Below are 18473 nucleotides of genomic sequence, written 5' to 3'. Positions count from 1 at the left end.
TTTGGGTGCAGGTGTTATGTGCCTGTTTTGGTGATGAATGAGAGGTCTCAGATTTTCTGAAATCAGTAGTGGACTGTCCTTCAGCTTTGGCTGGGAGAATTCAGCCCTTTAGTCAGCTTTCTGATTGGTTTTGTGTTACCAGTGGGCATGGAAATGTTCCCCCTATAGACCTCAGGACAACAGGGTTGGTGCCTAGTGAGGGAGGGGCCTCTGGTCCCAAGCTGCCACCTCCATTGACCTCACTGTACCTTTCCTGTAGTAAGGAGGTCTTCTCCTGTGTGTGCCAGGATGCAATAAACCTCAGGAAGGACAAGATCCCAGGAGTCTGGTAAGCTTTCTTAGAAGTGCACTGGGGTGACTGCCCTTTCTTTAGGACTCAGTTTGGAGATTTCTCTGAAGTCCAAAAGGGGAAAGCATGGAGTCAGGACCAGTGGTGACTGACTTCCACAGGTAGGCTTCAGTATGCAGGACACTTACTGCTCCTTTGAGATTCTGCTTAAGCACCCACTCCTCCTGGAAGTCTTCCTGGACCCCTGGCTGGGCCAAGAGCCCATTGTCTAGGATGTTGCATTGCCCGATGCTAGCTTTCACTGTGAAATCTCCACATGTGATTGAAATGATCGCTCTGTGGCTGAGTCCCTCACCACCAGACCTGGGGTCTCTAAGGACAAGGTCTGGCCTTATTCTTTGTTGGGCTATGTAATTAGTAGACACTTAAAGGAGCTTCACCTCAAGAGAGACACCAAGAGAATAATGTGCTTAAGATCTTTCTATCCAGCACTATGTGTATAAGAGATTCTGTGGGGTAAAACCAATACATCTAGGACCATTGTAATAAGGGTGCCAAGACCATTCCATGGAGGAAAGAATAGTCTCTTCAACAAACGTTGATGGGACAGTTAGATACCCTCATGCAAAAGAATGAATCTGGACCCCTACTTCAGACCATATATAAAAATTAAATAAGAAATGAATAAACAACCTAAATAAAAGAGCTAAAACCATAATAAATTTAGAATAAAACATGAGGATAAATTTTCATGACCTTGGATTGGTAAAGAATTCTTAGATATGATACCAAAAGCACAAGCAACAAAAGAAAAAATAGATAAATTGGGTATCATCAAAATAAAAAACTTCTGTACCTCAAAGGACATTATTAAGAAACTTTAAAGACAACCTACAGAATGAGAAATATTTGCAAATCATGTCTCTGATAAAGGTCTATTACCCAAAATGCATAAAGAAAACAACAAAAAGACAAACAACCCAGTTAAAAAATGAGCAAAGGACTTTAAAGGTCTTTGTTCAGAGAAAACGTACAAATGGCCGGCAAATGAAAAAATGTTCAGCATGATTAGTCATCGAGGTAATGCAAATCTAAACCACAATGAGGTACCATTTCACACCCACTAAAATAGCTGTAATAAAAAAATAATGAAAAATAAAGTGTTCATGAGGATATGGACAAATCAGAACATTTATACACTGCTTGTGGGAACATAAAATGGTTTAGCCACAGTGGAAAACACTTGGGCATTTCCTCATAAAATTAAACACTGTATTGTCATATGACTGAGCAATTCCACTCCTAAGCATACATATCCAAAAGAACTGAAAACAAGTATTTAAACCAATACATGTAGATGCGTGTTCATAGCAGCACTGTTCAAAACAGCCAAAAGTGTAAGCAGCCTGCTATGGTCTGAATGTTTATGTATCCCCTAAATTCATATGTTGAAATTCTAACCCCTAGAGATGATGGTATTAGGAGGTGGGGCCTTGGGAAAGTGCTTGAGTTATGAGAGTGGAACCCTTGTTAATGAGACTGGTGTTCTAATAAAAGAGACCCACAGAGATCCGTAGCCTTTTCCACCAGTGAGGACATAGCAAGAAGCCACTGGTTGTGAACCAGAAAGAGGGCTCTTTCCAGAATTCAACTATGCTGGCACCTTTACCTTGGACTTCCCAGACTCCAGAACTGCAAGAAATACATTTCTGTTGTTCATAAGCCTCCAGTCTATGGGATTTGTTATAGGACCCTGAAAGGACTAAAACATAGCCCAAATGTCCATCAGTAAATGGATGGATAAAAGAATCATGGCACATTAATACAATAGAATATTATTCAGTCATAAAAAAAACCCAACATACTGATACATACCACAGCATGGATAAACCTTGAAAACATTAAGCTAAATGAAAGAAGTTGGCCACAAAAAGTCACATATTATATAATTTCATTCATCTGAAATGTCTAGAATAAGTAATTCCAGAGAGATTTGGTAGTTACAGGGATCAGGGTAGAAGGAATGGGAAGTACCTGCTGGACACTGGGTTTCTTTTTGGAATAAATATGTTTGGAACTAGGTTGAAGTGGTGGTTGTATAACACTGTGAATATACTGTATGCTACTAAAGTGTTCACTTTAAAATGGTTAATTTCATGTTATGTGAATCTCATCCAAATAAGCAATAAAATTCCTCTTCGGGGGAGAAGGTTAGCAGAGAAGATGCCAGAGAAACTGTGTTCCTGGATATTGCTCTTTGCCTTTTCTATCATATAGGAAATAAGCAACCTTAAATAAATAAATAGCAACCTTAAAAAAGGGAGAGTAGTTGAGGCCAATAGAAGGATGGAGATAATTTAACCCCCATTTGATTGATCAAGGGCAAGCCTGGAAGATTTGGGGACTCTCTGTTCTCTTATCCCCATATGAGAGCACAGAGAGGTAGCTCAGTAACTGGTAAATGAATTGCTGGTTGCAAAAGAAGATGGCAGTCATGATGTGTGAGCCCTTTCCCCTGGAACCTCATCTACTCTTTCTTGCCTCTCCTGCCTGTGCCGTTCCCTCTGCCTCTGTCCTTCTCATTATCTGATCTTTACAAATGTTCTCCCTAGGTTCCAAACTTGGTATAGCTTGAGACTTTAACTGATTCATCCATGTTCATTGATAGAGGAAGTCTCATTGAAATGGATACTCTGTGACCTTGAGAAGTCACCTTGTCCATCTTCCTGCCCTTCGAAAGGATGTTCTTACAGGTCCAACTAGTCAGAACCTCTCCTGCTTTTATGATCTCAAGGATACTGAGTGAATGAATGAATGAATGAATGAATTTGATTCCCTTACTTATTCACCAGCTGTGTGTCACACATCCCCTCATGACTATTACTGAAAAAGAATATAGTGAAAATGAGACAATCAACTCTTCCTTGTGTGCCACTAGTGAAGAAGAATGGAAGAAAAGAGGTCGACAAGCAATAACTAATTCAAGATGGGGCCCACTGTCAGGTGGTTGGTTATCAAAAAACCATGTATACATGTGTAGACATGTGCACGTTCATGTCTATGGAAGACATGGAAAATATTTAACAATTGGTACAATCAAACACTGACCCATCACAGTTAATGTCAGCTATAGACAATAAAAACAGCCATGCCAGTCACTACTGGCTGGACACACATTCTACTCATGTCCATGTTCATGTTCATCCACATACTGATGTGCACCCACGCAAGTTCTCTGACATGTTGGAACACACCTGTCAGCTGGCAAGAAGCACTCACAGTTCATACCACAAGCACTGGAGCCTGTGGCTGCAGGAGCCGACAGTATTGCTGGCCATGGAGAGACCTGTTAGATCATTTTGGGCTGGAGAAATGCACATAACACCTAAGCAATAGGGTTGTGTGCAGAAAGGTGCAGTGGACCCTATGAGGGAGGGTCTGGAAATCTGCGAAAATTGAGGAGGGTTTGGGGAGGCTTCCTGGAGGTGTGTCTTGGTTTGTCTTCAAGGATAGGACAAGCCTGTCTTGGTGGGTTCTCCCAGAGGCTGGGAGAGCAGCCCAGAGCATGACATCAGGGAAAAGCATGATGGGTATGAAAAACATGTAATTGTTTTATAAGCACCCCCCACTCCGTCTTCACCCAAGTACTAAAATTACATGAATTTTCTTCAGAAGAGCAAAGAAGTTTGAGAAGGGGAGTGAGGGGACAGATATAGCTGGCCAAGGTATGGGAGAAGTCAGAAGTGGACTTGCAGGATAGGTCAAAGGGGTCAGATGGGCAGACAAGGGAGGACTGCCCAAGAGGCTACTGTCGAAATCCAGAGGGAGAGAGGATAGGGTGCAGCCTGGGCCACGGCAATGGTCACAGATACAGAGGGGCTGGGGCAGGAGAGGGCAGGTGACTTTCTGAGGGCGAGGAGCATCTGGGAGGATAGGACCATGGGCACTCATTGCATGGCAGAGCTCATGTGGGGTAGGGAGTGTGAGCTCAGTTTTTCACACAGTGGTACAGATGTAGGAGGAACAGCAGGAAATAGGACTCTGAGCTTGTGGAAGGCTAGAGTTGGGCATGTGCATCTGGACTGAACATTTGTGTGTGAGAAAGCCAGGATGGTGTAGAGGCTGAGAGTGCATACTGCAGCCAGGCCACCTGGATTGAATCCTGGCTCAAATCCTGGCTCACACACTAGCTGTGTGACCTTGAGTCAAGTGCTTAACTTCCTGTGCCTCAGTGTCTTCATCTTTAAAATGGAGATAATAATGGTACCTGCCTCACAGGGCTGTTGTGAGAATTAAATGAGTTAATATAGGTGAAGTGCCCAGAGCAGTGCCTGGCAGAGCTCATACTGTGTGTGTTATTATTACCATCATCATCATCATCATCATCATTTACAAGTTTCCTGCCATCCAACTTGGGGAGTAGGTATTAGTATCCTGCTTTTTAGAGATATGGAAACAGAGGTTTAGAAAGCTGGGAGACCTGCCCATGGTCATGTGGCAGGACCAGGACCTGGGTCCTCAGAGTCCCAAGGGTATACACTTTGCCAGAGGCTTGGGGTGAGCCTGGAGTAAGGAGTTGGCCAGCAAAGCTCAAAGGAGGTGCTTCCAGCCACAGAGCTGAGCAATGGGGTGGGGCTGTCTTGGAAGGCACCTCTCTGGCAGTCAACTGCAGGAGGGGAGCAGAGCTGAATGCTTGGCAGGACACCCCTCTTCCGACCTTTATATTCAGCTCCTCTGGGGTGAGCTCACCTTCGGTCTTGTCAGCTGTAAACCTGCTGAACAGTCGTACTGCCCCCGGATGAGTGGTTCTGATTGTGGCCAAGTCCCTCAGGGACTGTGCTCCATCCATCATCTGGCTTGGGGCTGAGCACCCTTGCCTGCCTGAAACTACAGGAGGATGGGGGGGGTGAGGGGGAGGGGGGACTTATGGGGATTCACAGACAACCTATTCATTTCCCGGGTCTGCTAAGGAGGGCTGGCAGGACCTGAGCTGATGTCATCCAAATAGCCCAGCTTATTCTCTCTAATTTTGGAGACAATTATTTGCTTAGAGAGCCATCTGCCTCTCTCAGTGCCTCCAGGCTCTCCTGACCCCCACTACTCCTCCCCCACACAGTAGCTAGATTCTGCTTCCCAGAGCATGTATGGCCCAGACTCTGCCTGGCTCATGAGCCCTGCCACTTACCTTATCCTGTGTACTGCTTGGGGCCTGGGGTCCTTCCCCCATGGTTACCCTTCACTCTCATGATTGCTTCAGCCTGGAGAGCCCTTTCCTCAATGCCCTTCCTCCTGCCAGCCTAGGCTGTTCTCACATTTCCTCACTGCCAGTTCACCCAAGCCTTCTTCTTGTACGGTACTCGAATTTAATCCCCCTCCTGTAGGCAGCCCCGTGGTGCTAGCGTCTCTAGGTCTTACCTCTCTACTGGGCATTCCCTTTTCTTCCCACTCAGCAAGTACCATATGGGATTGTACTAGATTTTCTCACGCTTCTTTTTCTGAGACCTTCCCTGGGGGTTTGTCAGACCCCAGAACACTGAGTAGGGGCAAGTGGGTCCCAAATGGGGCCAAGGGGTCGCAACAAACATGTCAAAGTGATCATCATCACAGACATAGGGTCAAAAATACAAAGAAATCCACAAATTCATGTGAACCAAATAAAACCTTTTGGCTATAAAACCAAAAGACATACAAAATGTTTATTTATTTAATATACAATTTAAATTTTTTCTTGAATGTCCAGGCTACATGTTCCTGGGAGCTTGGGGGTTTGACACTTATCTGACACACTTCCTTCCACTGTTTCACAAACAGGTAAAACTGCGGCCCAGATTTCCATGCCTGGTGAAGCGTCGCTTAGAATTTCATTCCTACTAGAAAGCTGGGATATCCATGGAAGGGCACGAAGGGAAAATGAAGCTAAGATTTGGTAGATCACATCCTGTCTCCCCAGCCAGTACCAGAGCCCTCTCAAATCAAGCAGCTCTGCCTCTTTCTGCCCTTAGTCTCCCCAAATCTCAGTTAAGGCCAGGGAAAGGTCTTCGCAACCTTGGTGAACTGTGGCCCTGCCCTGGTTTCCTTTAGTCCCTCCCTTTTGCCCTCCAGCAACCACCCCAGGAGCCCCACCTGGCCCACCCTTCCTGTGGGTGGCCTAGAACTCTCCTTTCTGTTCTATCAACATCCTCATCAACAACATTGGGTGCTTCATACCTAATGGCCAGTATCTGATTAACTAATTCATGTTAAGGCAATAATGACTTGTTAATGGCTTGATGAGGTGTTTTTTTCCCCAGGGACACTGTATATGGAGGGGTCCAGAAACTGTGAGGGCAGGACACTTTGCATTGCCCGCCTCTCAGCACTTGGTAAGTGCCCAGCAATAAGTGCCCATATTTGATGAATGGGTCAAACCAAGAGACTTAATGTTTGAAAAGTGCTTCCTATTGAGTTTTGTACTTGGCAAGCATTTGTTCCACAGTGGCTTTATTGTTGTTCCTAACAGAGAACTTTTCATGATCAGTAATGGTCTGAATGGAGAGATTCCTTGAGCCTGAGACCTCTGGGAAGAACACTCTTCTTTGTCCTGTATCAGCAGATGGCACTTCATGGGAATGGGCTGATCCAGACACCCTCCCCAGGGGAAAGGAAGCAGAGAGGACAAGAAGACAGGCTGATCCCTAAATTCTGCTATTTTCTCTACTTTTAGTCATTGATAATATTTATTGAATACTGAATATGTACCAGCACTTACCAAATACTTTACATGGATTAACATATATAATCATCACAACTACCCCACGAGGACTTTATTATCCCATTTATGGTTGGGGAAGGTGAGGCTTAGAGAGGTTAAGCAAAGTAAAACTGTTGGGTGGTGGAGTGGAATTCAGACCCTACAGGCAGTTCCTGGAGCCTGAGCTCCTTCCTGGTTCCATTCTAGGTGGGTGCTGGCCCAACAATTCCTTGAAGATACACTCTCCCTGCTGTTTGTTTGCCACACCAATAAATGCCAGCCCTCCCACACCTGGGGAAGGGGAATCCAGAGACTGGTCCTGGGCTCTGAGCAAAGGCACAGAGGGAGGAGTCATCTGGGGGACACAAAATGCTCACCCAGGCCCAGGCCTTATGGAATGCATAGCCCACACACAGGTGTCAATGTACAAAGAAGTCCAGGGCACAAAGGAGAGGAGATGGGGCTAAATCCAGGGTTTTAAATAAGATTTTCAAAGAGCAGAAGGATTGGGTCAGAAGAGATGGGGAGAGAAGGTGTTCCAGGTTGGGCAGGAATTGTTTGGTAAAATTTTGGAGGTATTTGAAGGGGAGGTCTGTGGATGAGATGTCCTTGGCAAGAGCAGGGGCAAGGGTGGGGCAGCAGCTGCAGACATTGAAGTTTGGGCAGGGGAACTGTCATGCAAGTCAAGGAGACATACAGCCAGTGAAGCCATGGAGGGGATTCTGCGTGAGGACTGGGTTCAGAGACCTGTGAAACACCTTTAGTGTTATATCACACACTCCTGGTCGACAGCATGGGGCACCATGCCTGGCACATAGTTGATGCTCAAGAGGTTTACTAAAGGCAGAACCTAGGAGAGGGAGGGAGGAGTACACTAGGTGGTCTCTGGTCTTGAGAACCTTTTACTTCATTTACAAAGAAAAACTAAATGACAGGTGACACAGCCTCCAGAGGAGCCTTGTGGGAGCTGACCACAGAGTCACTGCCCTTCCAGCACATTCTGATAACATGCTAAGGGCTGAGGGGGATGAGAGGAGCTCAGACTTAGGCTGTGCTGACCCAGGAAGACTCCTGGGAAGAGAGCAGATCGTGGAGCAATAGGTAAAGAGGTGGCAAAAGAGAAGGGGAAGGATTGATGGAAGATGGAGAGGAGGGATGAGGAGGGATGGAGAGAGAAGATAGAAAAGAGAAATTCTGGTGGTTTCAATAAGGACCATGAAGACAAAATGGCAGGGGAAAAGGTGAGGAGGGGAGCTGGGGACAGGGAGGGGATGGATTCTGGGTCAACTCCTAAATGAAATGGCAGAAAGCCCTGCTCCAGCCTGGCTCCAAATTCTCCTTTCTCCTGTGGCCACAGCCAGCCCAGAGTTGCAGCACACTTATAGAGCCCCAGAGGGGGTTTTGGGGCAAGGGCGATCTCCAGGGACAGCATTAGCTGTGGGAGAAAAGGGGACCACAGCAGCAATGGCTGTTATGTGGGAGGACCAGGACCCATCCCCAGAGCCAGGGACACAGGATGGAGGGAACAGCAGGCTGAATCTGGGGCAAGGATCGCAGGGACCACAGGGCCATTTGGAGCAGATGGCACCGTGCTCACTGGGCCACCTTCTTGGGGAGGCCTGCACTCCTGGGGGCAATAAAAATTTGGTCTCACCTTGACAGCAGCTTCTTTTATTTGAACTCTGAACAGATGGCTCCTGTCCTCAAATTGCCCCTAGTTTTATTGGCAGATATGCTCGTACACTGGAAGAAAGACAGAAATGATGAAATGGATCTCCTCTCCAGAGTCTTTCCTTGAAACCTCCAGGCCCTGAGCGAGCCTCTCTTTGTCATGCCATCCCTCCTCCCAGTTGACTCCCTGAATTTCTCAGTCACCTGCCCCAACTCCATCCTTCTGTCCTGTGCTTGAAGGACTGGACATCACTTGTCCTTGCCTTATTATGGGAGTTTGAGAGAAGTGAAGTGTGGAGACCCCTTTCCCTGGGGAATTTGCAGAAGCACGTGGCCCTCCCAACCATGGTGTCCATGGTTGACTCTGGCCCAAGCTGCTCATGTCTTATGCCAGGGGGAGGGTCACTCCACCCATTATAGCCCAGCAGAGAGAGCTACTGTCTTCCGTGGGTTAGGAGAAGAGGCCATCGTTGGGTTATGCCTCCAGGAGGAGAGGGAGAGGGGTGAATGCCTGAATAATCTGCTCCTTTCTGGGACGGAGGAGGACACAGCTATGGTTGGAGTCCCCAGATGGTCTACCCTTTGGTCCACTCTGTCCAGAGCAGTCCACCTCCCCACACCCTCCTAAGCCCCCAGGAGGAAGTCCATAGCCCACAACCCACAGAAAATGAATCAGGGTAGGGATGGTGAAGGGCCAATGACACCCCCCTGGAGAGGCTGGGCCTGGGGCAAATTACCCTATAACAGCAGGTTAATTAGATAAGACCCAAATTAGATGAGCAAGGCTTGCAAGCCCAGCACTTTGAAGGTTTCATGTTGTTTCAGAGGTGGGGAGGGCTCAGTCTTTAGCTTAGCATAGAGAAAATGACTTCTTGCTCCCAGGCAAGCCAAACCCATGAATTAAGCTCTCGACTGCCCATCCACAAGCTCCAGTGCCAAGCAGATATAAGGAAGGGCACCTTTCAGTCCTCACAGCAACCTGTGGAACCCGTGTGGGATTTTGCTTTTGCTCCTCCTGTGACTGAGTTCCACCTGCACTGCAGCATGAGCCGCCAATTCACCTGCAAGTCAGGAGCTGCCACCAAGGGGGGCTTCAGCGGCTGCTCCGCTGTGCTCTCTGGGAGCAGCACGCCCTCCTACCGGGCAGGGGGCAAAGGGCTCAGTGGGGGCTTCAGCAGTCGGAGCCTTTACAGCCTGGGGGGTGCCCGGAGCATCTCTTTCAATGTGGCCAGTGGCAGCGGAAAGAGCGGAGGTTATGGATTTGGCCGGGGCCGGGCCAGTGGTTTTGCTGGTAGCATGTTTGGCAGTGTGACCCTGGGACCTGTGTGCCCAACCGTGTGCCCACCTGGAGGCATCCACCAGGTCACTGTCAATGAGAGCCTCCTGGCTCCCCTCAATGTGGAGCTGGACCCCGAGATCCAGAAAGTGCGAGCCCAGGAGCGGGAGCAGATCAAGGTGCTAAACAACAAGTTCGCCTCCTTCATTGACAAGGTGGGTCTGTTAGGACTTGGGGAACCTGTGAACAGCGTCACATCTTGGAATGTGAGCTTTTGTTACAGCATGAGGGATGGAAATTAGATATGGAGAGGCATGTACTGTGGATAAGACAGGCATTTTCTACCATTAGGGTAACTTGGGTAAGAGTCCTTGTGTAGCCTTTCCCTAGAAAAGAGAGAGACAGGTCAGCCTCTACTGGTAGAGGCTTATCAGGCGGGTCAGTGAGTGGCAGGAATACCTAAGGGAAGAACCCTGCTTCTTACTTTCAAGGGCAAGATTGATACCATTGCTAAGCTTGGGCCCATGAAGACTGTGTGCAGAAAAGCCAGTGAGTGGGAATATGCCCCAGGATGTCCAGGGAAGCTGTCCTCCCATCCATGGCCAGCTGATCTTGTCCACTGGTCACTTGACTGATGGTTCAGGGCATCAGTGCACGGTCATTCTCAGATGGCTCTGCCAAGGGCATTTGTTTCAGTCAGGCTTTCTGGCTTTCTGGGGGCTTTCTTGAGAGGCAGAATAGTGCAGTGGGAAGTTAGACCTGACTTCCACACTGGCCCATCATGTACCATCTGTGCACTTGGAGGGAGTTATTTATCGTGTCTGTGCCTCTGTTTTCTCATCTCTACACTGGAGATAATAACCTACCTCTTGGGATTGTTGTCAGGCTTATAAAAGAAAATGCTGGTGAAGATCTTGTCACAATGCCAGACACATACTAAATACTCTCCAAAGATGGTTATTGTTACTATCATGTTAATCTCTAGAGAGCTAAGGGAAGAGTATGGAGAAGGAGAGCATCAAAGGTCCGGAACACACCTCAAGGGATCATCCAGTCCAGACAGGCCTTTGACTCTCAGTAGATAAGAAATTATTGCTCCCATTTTATGAGTCAGCAAAAGCATGGAGGTGAAGGCCATGCCCAGGGTCATCTGGGGAAGAGAAGGTGAGGTTAAATGTTCAGTCTCCTGCTTCCAAACCCAATACTGGGGACTGGAAGGCTATGTTGGCTACATGACAATGAGGCACCAAGGACAGGTCAAGCCAAGACAAAGCCAATGTTTGAGATGGTCAGCAGCCATGAGCGCTTAGCTGTACCGCGCCCCCCTGCCCCATCCAACTCCCTGCAATTCTCAACTCTTGCTCAGAGGAGAATTCCCTCCTACCTCTGCTCACCTCAGGGGCAAACACCATCTCTGTGGATTCTTACTCCTCTAAGTCATTTCACATTTGGAAGATCAAGGTGTTTTGAGGTTTGGGGCTGGGGGATTAGAGTAGACTGCCCTTTGACTGGGCTGGCCAAACCCCATTAAAGGATGAAATCTGGAGACATGGAAAGAAAGATGAACGCAAGGCAGTTACTTCAATGAACAAGAGTGGTCTGACTGGGGTGAGGAGGAGGCAGGCTCAAAGGCATGGACAGTTCCCAAACCATTTTAGTCTCTAGAAGAATAAAATCCCATAAACCAGGCAGCCAGAGAAGGTTGTGTGATAAGCACGTCCTATCAGTGATATAGATGTGTCTAGTAGTGTAGTCCAGATATGTATTGTGGTGTTCTGGGTGTAGGATTTACTCTGTGGCTAATGCTCAGCCTTGTGGATATACGTGAAAAAAGTCAGGACTGGTTAAACCAAACCAAATGCTGGCTGATATGCTGGAGGTAAGCTATTTGGTGTCTAACCCATCCCAATAATCCCCCAAACTGTCCCAGCCAGTTTTCCAATATCCTGTGTTTCTGACTTTAGGGGATCAACCACATTTAAACAGTAGTGCCCCACCAAAATTAAATGAGAGGTATGTACAGATCCACCCCTTCAGGGACCCCTGTGAGGTCACAGTGACATGGGAAGTTCCATTTGTCCCTAGTGAAGATGGTTTTGAGGAGCAGGATGAGGGGAGGAGGAAGAAGTCATGAGCAAAGTGGGGTTGGGGCCTTACAGATATTTAGAGTAGCCGAAGCTCTTGGCCTAATGAGCCTCGTTGAGTCTGATGTGTTGTAAAATGAACAGCATACCCATTCTTTGGTGAGGTCAACCTTCCCAAAGATGGACTCAGCTTGACTCTGTCCTGGCACCTTCAGGCACTGTACTGGTTTGGTCATGGTGGGTGCTGAATGATTGGACACATGAATGATGGAGACCCATGTCTGGGTTCAGTCCTGGGCTCCACCACTTACTAAACCATCAGATCTTGGAGAAAAGCTAAACTCTATACCTCAGTTTCCTCTCATTAAATAGGGTTAAGGACTTGCCCACCTCATGAACCTCTTGTGAGTGGTAGAGAACTTTGCACAGTGCTCTGTGAGTGACAGGTGTGACCATTTCTGTGAGGGCTCTACAGTTTCTGGGATTCTGGTTTTAGGTGCGGTTCCTGGAGCAGCAGAACCAGGTGTTGGAGACCAAGTGGGAGCTGCTACAGCAGCTGGACCTGAACAACTGCAAGAACAACCTGGAGCCCGTGTACGAGGGCTACATCAGCACCCTGCGGAAGCAGCTGGAGACGCTGTCTGGGGACAGGGTGAGGCTGGACTCGGAGCTGAGGAATGTGAGGGACGTGGTGGAGGACTACAAGAAGAGGTGAGTGAGACGGGGACTCCTGTAGCTCAACAACTTCTCTGTACCTCTGGATTTCTTCTTCCTTTGGGGCCCTGGCAGCTACCCCAGCTTAAAATTTTGGGGGCAGTGTTTCTCATCATATGAAGCAGAATTACCCCAACAAAACTCTGGAACTTTCTCTCTGCCCTTCCAGCCTCTGGCCTGGAACTTAGGACAAATATGCAGTTCAGTTAGTTGGTTTGTGGTCAGAGGATTAACTCCAGCTTTGGGGTGGGGGAAACCTTGGGTAACTACCAAGTTTTCCCAAGCTTCTGTGTCCTCATTGGTAAAGACGGGCTTAAATCCATCTACCTCCCAGAACTGCTATGAAGAGTAACTCAAGAAATGCTCCCATTCATTTGTAAGGCTTATTTCAAATTTTGAGGGAGGAGATTGCTTCTTGCTTCCTCTGAATTTTACCATAGTACATTCACTCTACTTGCTCTCTCCTCATTTTTGAAGCTGGATCTTCAACAGTCTCCTTCTTCCAAACTTGGTTAGCATGTTCCTTCCCTCAGGAAGCCTTGCTTGCCTGGCTGGCCTCACCTGCCCAGTACTCCACAGCCTCTCATCACCCGTGCCCTCTGATAGGCACATTACCCCTCACACAGAGTCCTCCTTGGGCAAATGAGGCTTCTCAGTGAGACATATTAACTAACTAAGCACTGTCACTCCCACAGGTATGAGGAAGAGATCAACAGGCGGACAGCTGCGGAGAATGAGTTTGTGCTGCTCAAGAAGGTGAGGGGAAGGCAGGCCCTGAGTCCGAGTCTAGCTGGGAACCAGGAGATGCTGAGTCTGCAGTGTGCTCTGCTCTCAGAGAAAGTGAGCTGATTCAGAGCTAGTGAGGTAAAGACAGGGAACCATGATGAAAAACTATTCAGAAAAGAGAATACAAAGGCAGGGAGGATGATCACCTTCCTGATGTTCAATGTGGATGGGTTTTTCTATAGTGAAGGACAGCAGAGGATGACACACCAGGGGCTTCCCTGCAGCCTCGGGGTCTAATTAGACATCATAGGGGTGATTGACAATAGCTGGGGCTCCCTTCCTTTGAGGGGGCCCCCATCCCTGCTGATGGAGCAGAGTCTCAGGATGTTCCTTCCTCTCCTTTTCCATGGGCCCCTCAAAGAGAAGAAGGTGGCCACATACCTTTACGGGGTACCCAGGATGGGGCAGCTGTTGCCTCCTTGGCTGCTCTGGCAGTGACCAAGGGGTGGCTGGGGAATCTTTCAGGACGTGGATGCAGCTTATGCCAATAAGGTGGAGCTTCAGGCCAAGGTGGACTCCATGGACCAGGAGATCAAGTTCTTCAAGTGTCTCTTTGAAGCCGTAAGTCTGTCTTTCTACTGCACCCCTCTGAGGGCAGCAAGTGGGTAAAACTATTCTGGGGGCTATGAGGGGCATGGAGGCCCTTGCCCTCAAGCAGCCTCCTCAGATTAGTCATTCATCTCCCAACTCAGTCCCAAGAGTCTCCTCAGTCTCCACCTTCTGGGTGGGAAGGAAATGGACAAGGCTCTGGCCTCATGTTGGCGGGAATCTGTCCAGTGCCCAGTGGGAACTCTCCATGCTCAGGGAGCAGCACCCTTGGTTTGAAGCCTCAAAGTTGACATCACCTCACCTTCCTTGGGGAAAGTTTTTAGCCTTTGATAGTCAAATCCTGAAACTATCCTTGTTTTCCTGAAGGAGATCACTCAGATTCAGTCCCACATCAGCGACACATCTGTCATCCTGTCCATGGACAACAACCGTGACTTGAACCTGGACAGCATCATTGATGAGGTCCGGGCCCAGTATGAGGAGATCGCCCTGAAAAGCAAGGCTGAGGCCGAGGCCCTGTACCAGACCAAGGTGAGCTTGGCCAGAGGAGGCAACCCCAGCCAGTGTGAGGGATGGGCTTGATTGTTCCCAGGACAGAGGCAATGTTCATTTAAGTGTCTAATGTGCCCTGCCCCATGACATCACCAACCCAAAACATCATGTATTCTCACGCTCATTTTTGGCTCTGTGCTCTGGGGGTTCCCAGTTCCAGGAACTGCAGCTGGCAGCTGGCCGCCATGGGGACAACCTCAAAAACACCAAGAATGAAATCTCAGAGCTCACCCGGCTCATCCAGAGAATCCGCTCAGAGATTGAGAATGTGAAGAAGCAGGTAAAGGGTCTGATTGGCTCTGATCTGGGGCATGTGGAAAAACTGACAGGGAGATGAGTTGGCCAAGGATGACAACTGCCCACTCTCTGCCCATGAAAGCAAAGGGGCCTCAAACATTTAAATCAGACCTCCCTGGAGTACCCCAATACCTCCTCAGAACAAAGAGTTCTGGTTAGGAGGCCCTTCCCCCAGGATGCCTTCTCTCAACCCCCACAATGGGCTCAGACCACAGTCTTCTGTCCCTCTGTTCCAATCAGTGTGCTTTCCTGTCACCCGTTCTTTTCCTGTACTTGTCACACTTCTATAATTGCCCCTGCCTGTCCCTTTTCCCACTGGACTGGAAGGAGGCTGGGAGCTGGCTGCTTAGTTCCCCACTGTTTTTTCCAGCATCTAGTGTATTGCCTGGTACCTGGTAGCAGCTTAACAAACATTTCTTGATTACGTGATTGAGGAGAAGTGGGCTCAGAGAGCACCCATTAAAGTGCCTTCTATGTTAAATTATTATAGATTTATACAGAGTCCTCAGCCTAAGTAGGTGGCAAGATAAGATGCATGTATATAATAACAATAGCCACAGTTACTATCATTGTGTCATATTGAATCCTCACAAAGACTCTGAGGCAAGTGTCACCATTGTTACAGATGAGGAAACTGAGGCTCAGAGAGGTTAAGTGGGCTGCACAGCTGGTGAATGGCAGAGCTGCAATCTAATCCAGGGTCTCCTGACTCCTGGTCCAGTGTTCTTTCTATTCTCATACAATCTTTATACTTAGTAGCTCTGTGATGTTGGGAAAGTCACTTGTCCTCACTGTACAGGGTTTTATAAGGACTAGATAAGCTAAGGTATATAAAAGGCAGGTAAAGGGCCAAGTGTCTCTCAGGTGAACAGTAAGCACTTGGGAAATAAGATTTGGTCCTGGGGAATCTCCTTCCCTGTGTCTCTCATCTGCGGTCCATGCACCTGGTTAGCCACTGTCATTGTACCTGTAACGCCATATTCCAGTGATCTCTCTTTCCTGACTTTAAACAACTCCAGAGCAGAAACCCAATCGGACTTGCTCATTTTGTGTCCTTGGTGCAGGAAGGGCAAGTAAGTGTCTTTGTGATAACTGAAATGATGGTGAATTGGCCATCATTTCAGGAGGGCAGGATGCACTATTCATTCTCACCACCAATGTCTAAGTACAAGGGAATGGAGACAGAGCTCAGGAAAGACTTGGCAGTGGCAGAACAGGCCCCAGCCTAGACAAGGGCCAAGGAGTGTGAAGGGTAGAGATGGGCTACTCTTCTCAGAATCTCAGAGAATGAGTGGTATTTGGACATTTGGTCTCCAATGACCCCTTCAAGTTTTCCAACTTCTCCAATTCCCCATTTAGGCCTCTAACCTGGAGACGGCCATTGCTGATGCTGAGCAGCGGGGAGACAATGCCCTGAAAGATGCCCGGGCCAAGCTGGACGAGCTGGAGAGTGCCCTGCACCAGGCCAAAGAGGAGCTGGCTCGGATGCTGCGGGAGTACCAGGAGCTCATGAGCCTGAAGCTGGCCCTGGACATGGAGATCGCCACCTACCGCAAGCTGCTGGAGAGCGAGGAATGCCGGTGAGGGGGGATGTGCTCTGGCAGGAAAGTCCCAAGCGTTTGGGGAGGATCTCAGGAGAAACCCTAACACACCCTAATGCCAAAAAGATGAGTTTTGGGGGAGTGAAGAAGTGGTGATGACAGGAATAATAATAGCTATTAACGATTCCTACACAGGCATGAGTACTTACTTTGTACCGGGCATTGGTACGTGGATTAACTCATCCAGTCTTCACAACTTCCCTGGGTATACCTAGGCACACTCTCCCCCACCCCACAAAACAACCCATTACCATGTTAGGTCTTCTTGTTTCATCTTCCTTACCTGACCAGGTATAAGATGAGCTTGTCGGAGATTGTTCCATTCTGGCTTCCCCAATGTTCTTGGGAGTCAGAAAGGCTCAGTGCCTAGGCCTGGCCCTTGGGAAGTGTATGTACCCCCCTCACATGTGCACCTCACATGAACTGCTTTTTGACTTGGGTTGCTGCCTGATTATAAAAAAATTCAGGGGTAGTCCCCTAACTTCTTAGGCTCTGCTTGTGCCAAAGAAGACCTGGAATTTCCAAAAGTTCCCATTGGGTTTAGAAGCCCACATCAACCAGTGCTGGCACTAGCCCTGAGGTGTATAGATTGTGGTGTTGCATGATTTCTTGCTCTTATTTTATTTCTCTTCCTAACAGGATGTCAGGAGAGTATCCTTCCCCTGTCAGCATCTGTAAGTATTTGTATGTTTGGACCTAAAGCTGTAGAATCTGCAGACCAAAAAGGGGCTTTGTCACCCTCTGTGTATGTTGATGAGCAATCTAAGAACCAGAGAGGAAAAACTCTGCCTAAGATCACAGAGCTAGATAGCAGAAGCATGGCCAGAAACCAGGCCTCCTGACTCCTAGCCTGGGGTTCCTCACTCCTTACCACTCTGTCTCCCTGTTCCCAAGGGCTGGCAGCTAGGAACAGGGGGATATGCTGTGGGGATGGGGAAACAAAGGACATGTGGCAAGAAAGTGAGTACAGGTATATGTGAGGTTTGAGGAACCACGTCTACAAGTTGTGATCAGGCCTGGCCTGGAGACTTGGAGGGGGCTGGAGTTAGTGAACAGGGGACCTTGATCATAGAGCTGACAGTGGTGTATCTTCGCGTTTCTCAGTGGGGCTAAGAGCATTAAACCAGAACTTCTAAAAGATGCTATCTGTGGGGCTGTTAGCAGGAGGGAAAGGTTGAAGGATGTGAATTTTTACAAAAAAAAAGTTAATAGAAAGGGCAGCGGTAGGTGTCAAGAATGACGGGTGGATACATCGGTGCCTGAACCACAAAGATGGGCCTTGGAGAGTTAAGAATCAGTCAGATCGGGTGTAAGCTGAGCGAGTCAGGGGCAGGACGTGGCCAAAATTGTCTCAGGAATACTTTCCCCCTGGGGGCAGGGTCATCTGTGACTAGAGCCCCCACTCAGCTTATGGCTCCAAAAAGTTCCCCCAGTTCTGGCTGAGGGGTGCTGACCCGTCCTTCCTCTGCAGCCATCATCAGTAGCACCAGTGGCAGCAGTGGCTATGGCTTCCGGCCCAGCTCAGTCAGTGGCGGCTACGTGGCCAACAGCAGCAGCTGCATCTCTGGAGTGTGCAGTGTCCGTGGCGGGGAAGGCCGGAGCCGAGGCAGTGCCAGCGACTACAGGGATACCTTGGGGAAGGGCTCCAGCCTGGGTGCTCCCTCCAAGAAAGCTAGTCGGTAGAGAGGGTGACCTGGTGCCCTCCTGCCACCCCTGTGTCCCAAGCAGGGGCTCTGGCTCCCACACGTGCTTTCCCCAGCCCACTGTCAGCCCCATCCCACAGACCCTGATGTACCTCAGGCTCTGGCCTTGGCCACCTCCCTTCTCCCAACCTGTGTCTTCCTGAGCCTGGGCAGGTGTGGATGGCTAAACCTGGTGAAATTCCTCCCTGCACACAACCAGCATTCACCTCCTTGGCTGTGGT

The 18473-nt window shown here is 48.6% G+C and overlaps 1 protein-coding gene across 1 annotated transcript; it reads left to right on the top strand.

Moving 5' to 3' along the window:
* The first annotated feature begins 9734 nt into the window (after nt 1-9734).
* On the top strand, nt 9735-18232 carry LOC119043492 (keratin, type II cytoskeletal 71). Its single transcript, XM_037137513.2, has 9 exons — nt 9735-10181; nt 12547-12761; nt 13460-13520; nt 14016-14111; nt 14466-14630; nt 14806-14931; nt 16308-16528; nt 17189-17223; nt 18021-18232. Exons 1-9 carry the CDS (start codon nt 9735-9737, stop codon nt 18230-18232), a joined length of 1578 nt encoding a protein of 525 aa, XP_036993408.2.
* Nucleotides 18233-18473: the final 241 nt, after the last annotated feature.

This window comes from Artibeus jamaicensis, unplaced genomic scaffold, assembly GCF_021234435.1.
Source record: "Artibeus jamaicensis isolate MK-2021 breed Jamaican fruit bat unplaced genomic scaffold, CSHL_Jam_final contig_233, whole genome shotgun sequence".
NCBI lineage: Eukaryota > Metazoa > Chordata > Mammalia > Chiroptera > Phyllostomidae > Artibeus > Artibeus jamaicensis.
The sequence above is the reverse complement of the archived record's forward strand: the minus strand, read 5'-3'. Positions and strand labels throughout refer to the sequence as shown.